This window comes from Gouania willdenowi, unplaced genomic scaffold (genome assembly GCF_900634775.1).
Source record: "Gouania willdenowi unplaced genomic scaffold, fGouWil2.1 scaffold_309_arrow_ctg1, whole genome shotgun sequence".
NCBI classification, from domain to species: Eukaryota; Metazoa; Chordata; class Actinopteri; order Blenniiformes; family Gobiesocidae; genus Gouania; species Gouania willdenowi.
The window spans coordinates 88,285-101,861 of record NW_021145070.1 but is presented as its reverse complement, the minus strand read 5'-3'; the positions used below and the strand labels follow the sequence as shown (position 1 = coordinate 101,861).

At 38.7% G+C, this 13,577-nt stretch overlaps 1 protein-coding gene and 1 pseudogene across 1 annotated transcript; both read right to left on the bottom strand.

Annotated features, from left to right (window-relative positions):
• Positions 1-325: 325 nt before the first annotated feature.
• On the bottom strand, positions 326-3,560 carry LOC114459375 (E3 ubiquitin-protein ligase TRIM39-like). The gene is made up of 2 exons (XM_028441646.1): positions 3,315-3,560; positions 326-2,032 (listed from the first exon to the last, which is right to left on the bottom strand). Exons 1-2 carry the CDS (start codon positions 3,333-3,335, stop codon positions 431-433), a joined length of 1,623 nt encoding a protein of 540 aa, XP_028297447.1. The 5' UTR covers positions 3,336-3,560; the 3' UTR covers positions 326-430.
• A 1,089-nt stretch (positions 3,561-4,649) lies between these two features.
• Positions 4,650-4,767, bottom strand: LOC114459402 (uncharacterized; annotated as a pseudogene).
• Positions 4,768-13,577: the final 8,810 nt, after the last annotated feature.

Here is a 13,577-nt window from a genome sequence, read left to right as displayed (position 1 = left end):
TATATCAACATTTATACCCACATACAACACTTAAAAATAAAATGTACCACAGTTATACTCAACACAATTACAAATTAAACTTAGATGGACTTACAAAAACTCCTTAGATAACCTGAGCATCTTATTTTTATTACATTTCATAGAAAAAAATCATCATGTTCCTATTTTACTAACCACTAACACATTTTAACTGATCATAAAACATGTAACACGTTTGTACAATGAATCATTTTGTAAAATATTTTTTAAATCCACTTTTATTTCATCACAATCCAAACACCAAATGTGAAACTTCTTTAATAAAATGTTTCCTCCCACTGTTGAGAAACATACATGTTAGGTTGGATGGAGTGCGTAACCAACCTGGAGAAGTGAATGGTTGCAGAGAACCATTGAATCTATTGTTGGTGAGACTTCATCATGACACTGATCATTCACTTTGATTGACAGGACAGATGATCAGAGGTGCTGAGTTTTTACCACCATAGTTTAAACAAGGACTAAAGTATGGGTGTAGTTTATGAGTGAAGCAGCAGTGAGTGAAGGAGTAGATCAGAGCTGCTGCATCTACATCATAAAAGGAGACCACACCCTCCTCATAGTCCACAAACACACCCACCTTCTCAGGAACACACTTCAGATGAAGAATGACTGGAGGATCTTCACATGCTGTATACACATTTCCATCTCTGAGTGTCACAGTCCAGTAACCATTCTTAGGAGTCTCAGTAATAGATCCCTTCCTGTTGATGGATTCTTTAACCACTCCTAAATCCCATTTAGTTTTTCCTTTAACCTGAACCTCAAAGTAAAATCTACCTGAACTGAAACTCTGTTTCCCTAAAACACAGACACAAGGATAAAATCTCTCTTTGTTGTGTAGACGTTTCTTCCACACATCACTGCAGTAAACTTGTTTTTCATCATCAGACAGGACGAGTTTAAAATGAGCTGTAAGAGGATCAAGAGTCACATCTACTGCAAACTGCTGCAGCCTCTTCATCTCTAACATCTTTATCTTCATCATCTTGTCACTGAGTGTGTCCTCCAGCTGAGTTACAGCTCTCAGCACAGTTCCTTCATATGATGATGGATGGACCATGACCTCTGTCCAGTCCTTGGTGGCTGGAGGAGCTTTCAGGGAGCAGAAGTGTTGGAGGAGGTGGTCTTCAGAGTGGGAGAGCTGCTCCACCTCAGAGCTTCTCTTCATCAGCTCAAAGATTTCCTCCTCCAGCTCTTTGATCAAACCTTCAGCCTCTCTCTCTTCTGCTTCCTGTTGCTCCTCCATTGTCTTCATCAGCTCCTTCAGGCCTCTCTCAACAAGCTCCATCAGAGCAGTGAACATCTCCACACCTTCAGCTTTCCCTCTGTCTGCTGCTTCCTTCCTGAATCTCACTGACTCTCTGATCACCTCCAGCTTCTCTCGTCTCTTTTGGATCATCTGCTGAAGATAAACTTTCTTGTCTTCAAACAGATCTTCTCCCAGAGGGACTAACTGGTGACTCTTGTGCTCCAAAACAGAACACATCAAGCAGACACGTGTCTGATCGCTCTGACAGAACAGCTCCAGAGGTTTGCTGTGCTTTGGACACATCCTGGTTTCCAGGTTCTCCACAGGCTCCACCAGCTGATGTCTTCTCAGGCCTGATGCTGTCAGATGAGGCTTCAGGTGAGTCTCACAGTAGGAGATCACACAGTCCAGGCAGGACTTCAGGGCCTTTACTTTGGTTCCAGTGCAGACGTCACAGAGAACTTCTGCTGGTGCTGCTGCTTTCTTCTCAGATTCACGTCTGAACTGAGAAACCATCTCACGCATCATAATATTGACCTTCAGCTGAGGTTTAGTGCTGAACACCTGATTACACACGGGACACCTGCTGGTGGTACTGGTGTCCCAGTGTGTGCTGATGCATGTTTTGCAGAAGTTGTGTCCACATGGTGTGGTGACTGGATCAGTGAGCACCTCCAGACAGATGGAGCACAGGAAGTGATGTTCAGACGTCCCACTGCAGGCAGGAGACATGTCCACAAACTGAGGGACAGAGACAAGCAGCACATTAACAGGACACTCTCATTGTTGTGGAACGTTCCTTTACTAATGTTTCTGAGTCCATCTCACTGAGATCACCTCTAGTATTTAGCATTGATTCAGTCATCCTGTAGTAATGTGGACAGTCGGCTGTGCCTCAGCAGCTGAATGTAAAAGTGCAATAGTTTGAATGTTTAAGGTTCAAATTAGTTCTAAAGTTCTCTCGTATTGACACTGGAATTTTTCTAAATTATAGGTTAGGTTTTTTGCGCATTTTATTTTAATGTACAATCTTTTTTCTTTAAAATAACCAAGATATTGTGTAATAACAGACTGAAGTTTAACATAGCACAAACCTTTAAAGTCTGCATGGACCACACACTACATTTTACAGTGATTTTGTTTGGGAAAACAAATTAAATTACTTTACTTGTAACTTATAAATACACGTTATTTCTGTGCAACTTGTGACTGAAATTCACAAGTTGTGATTAATCGTGATTATTTAGTCAGATTTGCAATTGATTGGTTATTTTTTAATCCATTCACGGCTAATTTATATTAAAAAAAATACGTTCCCCATGAGCAGTAGAGACCTTTCTTAGATGATATCACACATCACATGACTTTTAGTGGTGGGTGGTAGATGATGGAAACCAATGGCAAACTGTTTACACATTTAATCTCTAACCTAGAAACTGGTTAGATATATTTGCACTTCAATCCTGTTTTTTTTTTTTCAAAATGAACATTACATTTATATCAAACCTCATTTGGACTCCGTAGAATGAAAGTTAAAGATATGGAAAACGTCACGTTACCAAGTCTAAACTTTAGTTCAAGTTATCTTCAATGTTCCTCAAATAAAGATATCTATGTAGTTGTAGATATCTGAGAAGATGTTTGGACTTGGCAGAAGTAGAAAGTTATGTTATTCTGTTGGTTTTATTCATTTTTATATTAACTAGTCACATTTCCTGAGATGCAATTGCCGTTTGCTAAAAAGCAAAAGTGTTGATTATCTAAAAAAGGAAACAAATGGTTCATTCATTCCTAAATCAAATATGTTGGTTTGTCATGTATAAATATAATTTCTCTTTAACTAAAAAAATTGTTAATCTGCAGAATTTTCAGTAGAATACTGGATTACAAAAATATTCAATAGCTACAGCCTTGAAACATATTGTATACAATTATATATAGCATGTTGTTAAACGTGAATCCCTGTTTTAAACGTTAACAAAATGAGCTAAATGCAGAAACCAGTTAGAAAATCATAACTTACCTTTGACGTTAGATGTCCCATAATTAAGCCCTTCAGTGTTTAAAGGTGTTCCCATAAAAAGCAGCAGAGCAGCAATCCGTCACTTCCTTTCAGCAGCTCAATTCCAATGTTTCCTCAATTTACAATTTATATCTTGGAATAAAACAAAGTAATGATCACATGTTAAATGTGTCACATTAAAATTAATAAATACTTGTTCCTGTTGATTTGAGGCCAGTGAAATATGGGCCTGTCATAATACGTAATAATAATAATATGTAGCTTTACATGCAGTGAGACATTCTGTTATAGTTTCTGATGTATATATTATATGCCGCTAACACACACACACACACACTGTATATAATGATTCAATTCAGACTAAATGTTAAATGTTAAAATGAATAAATTTAATGAGCTTTTATGACAAAGTCGTTCCAAAGATCATTCAATATCAGCTCATTCGCACAAGATTATTACTAAATATGTAAACACATTTAGATTAAAACAAGCAGTATTTACTCACTGGATTGTGGGAAATCACTAAATTAGTCATTAAAGTTGACATTATTATTGTTAGAAACTTACTTTGGTCTCCAACGTTGCTCACTGATGACATCTGCTGGTCAACGTTAATCTATATTATTAAAACTACTTTAGTCGTTTCTGACGGTGCACGAGGAGATTCTGTAGAATGGTGGAGATTCTGCAGCTTTCATCTTAGCCTGAGTTGCTATGACAACCTGTCAACATTGAGCTTCTATTTTAGCCTAAGTTGACAAGACAACCTGTCAACATGGAGCTTCCATTTTAGCCTGAGTTGCCATGACAACCTGTCAACATTGATCTGATCAAAGCTGCCTTTTGTGATTAAATGTGTGTCATATTAACATAGGAAGATCAAATATATTAAATTAAATAATGCAAACACACACACACATTTTACTCCTCATAGTGGATATACTGTATGTATAGACTGTTACATCAGGCATAAATACTACCAATGAGGGAGCGTCTTATACAACAATAGAAAACTAATGAACATTTACTTGCTGTTGGACAAAAACTTAATAAAAATAATAATAATGCATCAGTTTTATATAGCGCTTTATCATAGACACTCAAAGTTGCTTTACAGAATTAAGGCATTATTCTTTCACTCCCCACTTAGTGGTGGTAAACTACTATTGTAGCCACAGCTGCCCTGGGGCAGACTGACGGAAGCGAGGCTGCCATAGTGCGCCATCGGCCCCTCCGACCACCACCAACACTCACTCACACATTCATACTAGGCAATGTAGGTGAAGTGCCTTGCCCAAGGGCACAATGACAGATACCACTGGGGTGACTGCCACCCCACTGTGGCACCTGGAATTCTCAGTGGTCTCCCATCCAACTACTAACCAGGCCCAGACCTGCTTAGCTTCCGAGATCTAACGGGATCGGGGAATGACAGGCTGGTATGGCCAGAGTACTGATATATCCTCAAGTAGAAGTACAAGTAAGTCACACAAAAAATACTCAAGTACAAGTAAAAAGTAGCTCAATGAAATAGTACTCAAAGTCAAAGTTACTAGTTACTTTCACCCCCACAGTTATTGTTGGTTCCCTTACAGACAGTAAACATCTCATGTAGAAACCAAAAAAGGAAAAAAATGAAATCTTTCATAATTGGAATCTAATTTATTTTCCACAAAGGCATCTGTATTAAATAAAAGGTTTGTCAAAATGTAAATTAAAAAATAAATAAATAAATAATGGCCGTCTGCTGGGCGTGGGCCTTGGCTCCTCTGCTGGGGTCTCGCGCGGGGGGCTCTCTGGGCCCTCCCCTCGGGGGGTTGGGTACTTGGGTGTGGGTGGGTGGAGGGGACGGGATGCTGGCGGGGGGCCTTGGGTTTGGGTGGTTGGGGTCGGTGGCGGGATGCGCTGGGTGCTCGGCTGCTTGGGGCTTCTTTGGATGTGTGTGTGCTGGGGCTGTGGCTGCCTCGCGGCCTGGGATCTTGGGAGCGTCTGGGAGGCTGCTCGGCCGTGGGAGGATGGCCTGGGGCTCCCTGGCCCCCGCTCTTTCTGCTGGCCTGGCTGCATCTGCAGGCCCGGGGCAGTTCCTGGTTTTGCAAATATACTGGTCTACGATGCACTGGCACGCCTTGGGTTGTGGGATAAAACTCAAACTGGGTTTAACTTTAGATGCGTTAATCCAAAATACCTGCTTTGGGTATTTCCACTCATTCGTTCCCCCTGTCCACAGCCACCGGCTTGATTGCACAACATAATAAGCACAATATGTTCTACAGAGTCACATCTCACCCTCACTGTGGGATAGTCTATTCTTTCCCACCCTTTCTATTTCCTACCTTGAGTCTCTCCTCCCTGCTCCCCCCCTCCCCCTCCACTTAGGTGTAACACTGCTCTCCCTTTTTATATCCTCCCTATAATAAAAGATTTCTTACCCTTCCTTAGGGAGGGCTGGTGATGGTCACAATTAAGCAATACATTGAAATCTATTTATTTTATTGCAATAACAAAACATGCATTGCTGTCTCATAATGATTGCACTTCTTGTAGTGTTGACCTTTGACAGCATGTGCAGACAAGGAAAAAAAAAAAAAAAATCTGGTTGGTCGGCTATGATGTGATGCATTTGTTGTTGTCTGGTCATTTCATTTTCTGCAGTTTCAAAATGTCTGTTGATCATTTTAAAACAGAAAATAATTTACTCAGTAGCGGTTGGGTGTAGAAATGTAATAAACCACTTTACTTCTTTTAAAACGCACTTGTACAAATAAAATTAGTGATTTAGAAATATACAAAGTACGAGTACCCATCAAGGCAACATTTTTAAATGAAAAAGGCATGACTTATATTACAGATATTACAACAGATACACACTTTCACTGTGTGTATCACTGTCACTGTGTGTATCGCTGTCACTGTGTGTATCACTGTGTGTATCACTGTGTGTGTAACTGTGTATCACTGCGTGTATCACTGTCACTGTGTGTGTCACTGTGTATATCACTTTCACTGTGTGTATCACTGTGTGTGTAACTGTGTGTATCACTGTGTGTGTAACTGTGTGTATCACTGTCACTGTGTATATCACTTTCACTGTGTGTATCGCTGTCACTGTGTGTATCACTGTCACTGTGAGTGTCACTGTGTGTGTCACTGTGTGTAACTGTGTGTATCACTGTGTGTGTAACTGTGTGTATCACTGTGTGTGTAACTGTGTGTATCACTGTCACTGTGTATATCACTTTCACTGTGTGTATCACTGTCACTGTGTATATCACTTTCACTGTGTGTATCACTGTCACTGTGTATATCACTTTCACTGTGTGTATCACTGTCACTGTGTGTATCACTTTCACTGTGTGTGTCACTGTGTGATTCACTGTGTGTGTAACTGTGTGTATCACTGTGTGTGTAACTGTGTGTATCACTGTGTGATTCACTGTGTGTGTAACTGTGTGTATCACTGTGTGTGTAACTGTGTGTAACTGTGTGTGTAACTGTGTGTATCACTGTGTATATCACTGTGTGTAACTGTGTGTATCACTGTGTAAAACAGCTGAGCTACAAACAATTATTATTTGTTAGTTTTTCATCTTTTGACCACATGTTAAAATGGCACCTATATTTAGTACCAGCGGGCCCAGGAATGAGGTGGATCACAGTGACAATAGAATAAATCAGCTCCATTCTGTCTGAATGTATTTCACAATGTCTTTGTTTTATATTATAATGAGATTAGCCTTTGACCCTAAATATGCTGGGATGGATGATGATGTATTGTTTTCACAGACTCCTACTCTCACCTCTAGTCAGCATGGCAGTGAGGACGATGTCACAGGCCCAGATATCAGCAGATTAAGCTCTGTACTCTGATTGGCTGAGAAGCTCTGGGGCCACATATGGAAGCGTCCCACAGAGGCGACTCAGTAGACGCTCTCGCTCTTTGAAACAAAACATGGTGGCGAGGCTGAAGTCGGTGAGCTTCAGATTATCAAAAAAACAAGATAGAATTTATAAAGAAAATCTTTAGAATGTTCCAGTAAACTCAGGTCTGACCTCATCGTTATCGTTCAGCAGAATGTTCTCTGGTTTATGTCACTGTGTGTGATACCGACACCGTGATGGTTCTTCTGTAAGAATAATAAAACAGAACTATGATTTACATAACTGAACCTTATGCACTTTAACAATGACAGATGTTTGAAACCTGTGTGTGTCTCTGCCATCCCAACATCTGGCTCTTTAAATAATAATAATAAAAAAAAAACTATCACAAAACAACAAAGGCTAAAGTCAGGTTAGAATAAACTTATCAGTAAAGAGACAAAATGATACATTTAGTTTAGGTTGATTCACCAAAATGGTTCTATCCACTAATAGAGGCAATTAAAAGAATGATAAATGTGTCCTAATCAAGTGTCGGATTATCTGCATCTAAAATCTACATTGTAGAAAAAAAGTTGGTTTAAAAAACAAAACAAAAAAAAACCTTCAAAATCATCACAAAAAATCTTTAAAAAAAATAAAAATAGCAAAAATTAAAAGAAAAATCTAAAAAAAAAAACACCCCAAAAAACTAAAAATTGTAAAAATATTTTGAAAAGAACAAAAATAATAAAAATATACATAAAAAACAAAATATGACAAAAAACCTGAAAAATCTGAAATAAAAAAAATTTAAAAATCTAAACCCCCTCACAAATTAAAAATGACAGAAAAACCACAGAAACTCACAAACTCCAAATAATACTAAAAATTGTAAAAACACAAAATAAAAAGCAAAACAAACAAAACGTGTAAAAAACAAAATGACAAAATAACTCAGTCTATATATAGGCTTATTGTGCACTTTTAAAATATAATTGTTTTTATTGGATTCAATGATGTTATTTTTTAGGGTCCTTTAATTTAGTTTTTATTTATTTTATTCAATTGTAGAATATTCTTTCTTTTCAGATTAAAGCTTCACTACCTGATTCTTGAACCAAACCGTGAATCCCACCCCCCACTCTGATAATCCCTCCCAGTCTCCTCCTCTCACGGAAGTGTACAAAATCGCGCAATAGAGCTGAACGTGCACTACCAGTAAAACACGTCGCTACGCAAAAGGATGCACATAAAATATAGTAAAATGGAACATTAGATTACCTGTCTAGAAGGAAAACAGCCGCTTGTGCGTTCAAAGTTGGTCCAAGACTGAAAACAAGTTTGCACCGTGCACACGCTTCACTATATATCACAGCAGCCAATGAGGAGGCTCCTTCGTGGGCTCTGCTCACCCCTCCTTTCTCTAAATCCTGTGATTGAAGCTGGAGGGGGTGACCGCCAACATTTTGTCTTCCAGGGTTTTATTAACTAAATAATTAATTATAAGGCACAGACTGCACGCAGACGTACGATTTTTTCATAAATTATTACTTTTACTATATACTATATGATGCTAATAAGAATCTATTTTTTAATTAAAGAAAATAATTTGAGTACCCCAGCTTTAAAGCTTATGTAACCCATTGGTCAATAATAAATGGGCCAGTTTTTCTCATACCTACTGTTTGCTACTGTTCACTTAATCAAGCCTTTTCTAACATTCCACGCTATAAAATGTAATATTGTGGCTGAGATGAAGTGAAACACAATACAAACAATCTAGAGGAGACTAAAGATGCAGCAGGTCTATGTGTTACTGATTGGGTCAAACAGCTGTCCTCCACTGCAGTACTCCAGGAACAGATAAACCATCGGCCCTTCTTTCTGATGACCAAATAATTGGACCATGTTTGGGTGGTTTAGCACCTGAAAGAGCAGAAAATATCAATAGAGATAATAAAGTACAGTAATACACAGTCAGTGTCATTGTCTGGCAATAAGTTGGCAGAACTACAAAGAAAACTATTTGTTTAAGAACATATTTGCTCTGCTTACTTTTCCTGCACTTTAGTTTTTAATTCTTTTTGGCAGAATTTTGTTACGTTGTCATGGTGAATGCTTACAAGACTTTAATATGTATTCATGCTTTATTTTCCTTTATCCCAATATCCTTTAGGCAATGTATGTATAATACATCTGATATTGTTTAATAGAACACTTTACATTGATTTATTGATTATGTTTGTTGAAAAATACATGAGAAGAGGACCTTGAAAAAAATAGCAAATTAAATCACAATCACCATATTGAGGAAAAAAATAAATAATCAGAATTAGATTATTTTCCAAAAATATTCATCCCTTGCTCGCATTAGGAAAACCTTACATTATTAGCAGCATCGTGACCAACTCACCTTGTGAACACAAACCTCCTCCTTCACATTGTCTGCACATTCTTTGGTCTGTGAGGTGTTGATCACTTTCACAGTGACCTCCTCCTCCATCTGTCTGTTACCCAGCAGTCACTCTGACAAACACCAGAAAAAAAACACAGATCAGGCAAGATGAGCAAGGAAATGAAAATATTGTATTTTATTTCCTCCAACACAAATACTGGAGGGCTGTTTGTTTTTGTAGAATGTCACACTGATGACATGAGGTGGTTCTAATTTTAGACTGGCATTCATTTTCAGTTTCTTTGTGTCCTTGTCTTTGCAAGAAAATACGTTTTTTTTTGTCATCAATAAGTACATATTTTCAATTTCAAAAAATAAAAGAACATTTTTACATCAGTGCAGGAACAATTAGTTTAAACTGGCCAATCATGGGCATGACATATCGTGAATGTGGTTAAATTTGCAAAAATAATCATGAAATATGGTGAAAATAGGTTAAAAATTACAATAATGGGTCAACATATGCAACAATAGGTGGAAAAGTGGTGTACAGGGTATAAAGTGCTGAAAATGTCTTGAAATTGGAACAAATGTGCAGAAAAGGCATGAAATTTGATGAAGTGGTAAAAATGGGGATAATGTAGCAAAAATACATTAAAAGGAGCAAAAATATGGCAAGAAAAATTGATGAAAATAGGTTAAAATATGGTGAGTTTGGTGTAGTTGCAGAAAAAGGGTAAAAATAAGCAAAAATGGGCTCAAATTGTTCAGAAAATTAACCCTAACCCTTTTTACTTGTACTTGAGTTTTGTATGTATGATAGATTATTTTATTGTCATTCAACATAACATCAGAGATGAACTGCAGAACTAACTTGCGTTGCATTTAGCCACAACAAAATACAAGAATAAAAAGAATAAAAACCAGGACAGAGAAGGATGCTGATAAATATATCAGTGCAAAGAGAGTATGTGCAACAGTTCTTAATAGGTAGATAGAATAAATAATATTAAGGTCTGTTTATGACTTACTTGTACTTGAGTAGAATTTCAATCAAGTAACAGTACTTCTACTTGAGTAGATAATGAGTATTTTTACACCTGTGATGGTGGGAAAGGCAGAGAGTGGTGAAAAAAAGAATAATTCTTACTCTCCATGAACTCCTTCTCCTAAAGTCTGGACCAGGTCCTAGTCCTGGACCAAAGGCACCACCATTATTATTATTATTATTCTTCTTCTTCTTCTTCTTCTTCTTCTTCTTCTTCTTCTTCTTCTTCTTCTTCTTCTTCTTCTTCTTCTTCTTCTTCTTCTTCTTCTTCTTCTTCTTCTTCTTCTTCTTCTTCTTCTTCTTCTTCTTCTGTGAGGAGTGATATTGATAGTTTATATTTGTGTGTTGTCACTTTTCTCGTTTTTCTTTTTTGTTAGTGTGTCTTTTTTTTGTTGGCCGGCTTTGCCTGGGCGACGGGCCGCTCAGATGCCGTCATGGCTTGGGGAGGTACAGCAGGTACAACTGTTAGTGGAGAGTGTTATTACTGTTAACGGGTTGTTTGAGCAGGTCACGCCGCTGTTGCAGCCTGTGTCTAAAATCACGCTGTCAAACGTGCCACCGTTTATCAGTGATGAGTTCCTGGTGAGAAAGCTGTCACGCCACGGTAAAGTGGTGTCGCCCATCAGGAAGATGTTGTCAGGGTGTAAGTCACCGTTACTGAAACACGTTGTCTCTCATCGCCGCCAACTTTTCATGATCCTCAATAACAGGTTGGAAGAATTTAATTATCGGTTCATTGTGAAGATCAATGACTTTGATTATATGTTGTTTGCTACCTCTTCCCAGTTAAAATGTTTCAGCTTCCGGGCAGCCCGGTCAAACTGCGGGGAGGGGAGACGCCGAGGAGGGTTCGGAGCATCAGGTGGAGGAGTGATCGGGTGTCGATGATGGTACTGAGGTGTTGGGTGAGGTGGAGAGTGAAACGGGTAAGGATAATGATAAGTGACTGGAGGTACCTGAGATAAGGGGGGAGATGGGTGGAGACAACAGAGAGGCAGGTGAGCAGGGGGAGAATGTAAAGGTGATTGATGAGATGATTGTTGAGCTTAGTGAGACTGGTGGGGCTGTGGGTGGCCTGGTGGAGAGGGAGGAGGCAGGTGAAGTTGGTGAGACAGGGAGAGCGGTGGAGGGTGTGCGTGAGGAGCACACAGTTACTGAGGCTATGGTGCCTATAGATGAAGGTGTGTCAGAGGGTGCTCCTGTAGTGGAGCGGCTTAGTCGGCACAGGAGTGCACTGCCAGTGCGTGCTGCTGCTGTGTGCAGCGCTGGACGGGTGAGGGCAGGGGTGAATGAAGCAGTCAGCAGTGACAGTGATGAGTGTGTGTCTGACAGTAGTGATGTTTCTTACACTCTCTCTCAGACAACAGTCAGCCAAGAAAACTACTTTTATTCAGAGAAAATGTTTAAAGTATTCCTGCAGCAGACCAAAGGCATGAAAGCACTTGATTTGGAACAACATTTTCCCGATAAATACATTTTTCATAATTCAGCAAAACACATCATTAAAGGTAGAGCTACATCAGATCTGACTGAACAAGACATTTTCAGACTCAAAAAGCAGATGATTAAAGTTAGAAAACAGCTTAATTTATAGTTTATGATGAGGATTTTTGTTGTTTTTCTCTCCTTTTTATTTGGTTCAGGTTTTTTTCTTTTATCCTCCTCCTTTTCTTATGAATTCTTTTAGGGTGGGGTCATTAAACATAAATGGGGCGAGAGAGGAAAAAAAGGGCACTATTGTTCGACACAACATGGAGAAAAAACACTGATGTGTTGTTTATGCAAGAAACACATAGTGATGACTGTAAAGAGAGAGACTGGGTTAAAGAATGGGAAGGGGAGGTGATCCTGAGCCACAACACCACGTCCAGTGGTGGAGTAGGTTTCATTTTCTCCAGGACTTTTATTCCCACAAATGTAGAGGTTGAGCATGTGGTAAAGGGCAGGTGTCTATTGGTTAAAGCCCAATGTGATATCCACACACTGGTCTTTGTTAATATTTATGCTCCAACAAACGGTTCAGAGAGGAAGAGCTTTTTAGAAATAGTTAAAGCGAGGTTGGATCGCTGTGGCCTGGAGGAGTTTTTATTCTTGGGTGGGGATTTTAACTGTACTGAATTTGAGTTTTTAGATCGTAATCATGCAGAGCCACACACGTCTTCCCAGCGCGTTCTGAGACAGCTGATCAGCACGCATGGCCTCGTGGATGTGTGGAGGAGGGTACACGCAGACTGCAGACAATATACTTGGTCCCACCTGACAGAAAACAGGATATCATCAGCCAGGCTTGATCGTTTTTACTGTTTTAAACACCATTTTAATGTTTTTAAGCGCTGCGACATAGTGCCAGCTGGTTTTACTGATCATTGTTTAGTTTTGTGTCACTTTGCAATAAAAAACATTTTACCATGGAGTGTGTACTGGCATTTTAACTCAAGTTTGACTTTTGATAAAGGTTTTAGTTAGATTTTTAGGTTTTTTTGGAACACCTTTAGACGTAGGAAAGCTAAGTTTAAATGTCTTAAGCAGTGGTGGGACTATGGCAAAACGCAGATTAAACTCTTGTGCCAGCAGCATACACTCAATGCCACACGTGATGCCTGTGGGTCTATAAAGGACCTGGAGACTGAGATTGTGGAGTTAGAAACTAGTTCTTCCTCTGGAAATCAGGGGGGCATTGAAACCCTCATATTAAGATTAGTTTAGGACACACCTACATAAGGTATAATACTTTCATACAATATTACGGTTACCCTGATGTTTGTATGATCATGCATATAAAATTGTATTCTAAGAATGTTATATTTATAAATAGTGCAAAATGTTTTTTAAATATACATAGTCTATATTTTCTATATTTTTTTATATTTGTATATAGTAGTGTATATATTTTTGTATATATTTATATAGTTAGTACACATGGCAACTGTAAATATATGCGAGACAAATGTCCACTCGC

Coding starts and splice junctions, on each gene's coding strand:
- LOC114459375 (XM_028441646.1), bottom strand. CDS start 3,335: ATGGGACATCTAACGTCAAAG. Junction 2,033..3,314: donor TGGGACATCTAACGTCAAAG/GTAAGTTATGAT, acceptor TCTGTCCCTCAG/TTTGTGGACATGTCTCCTGC.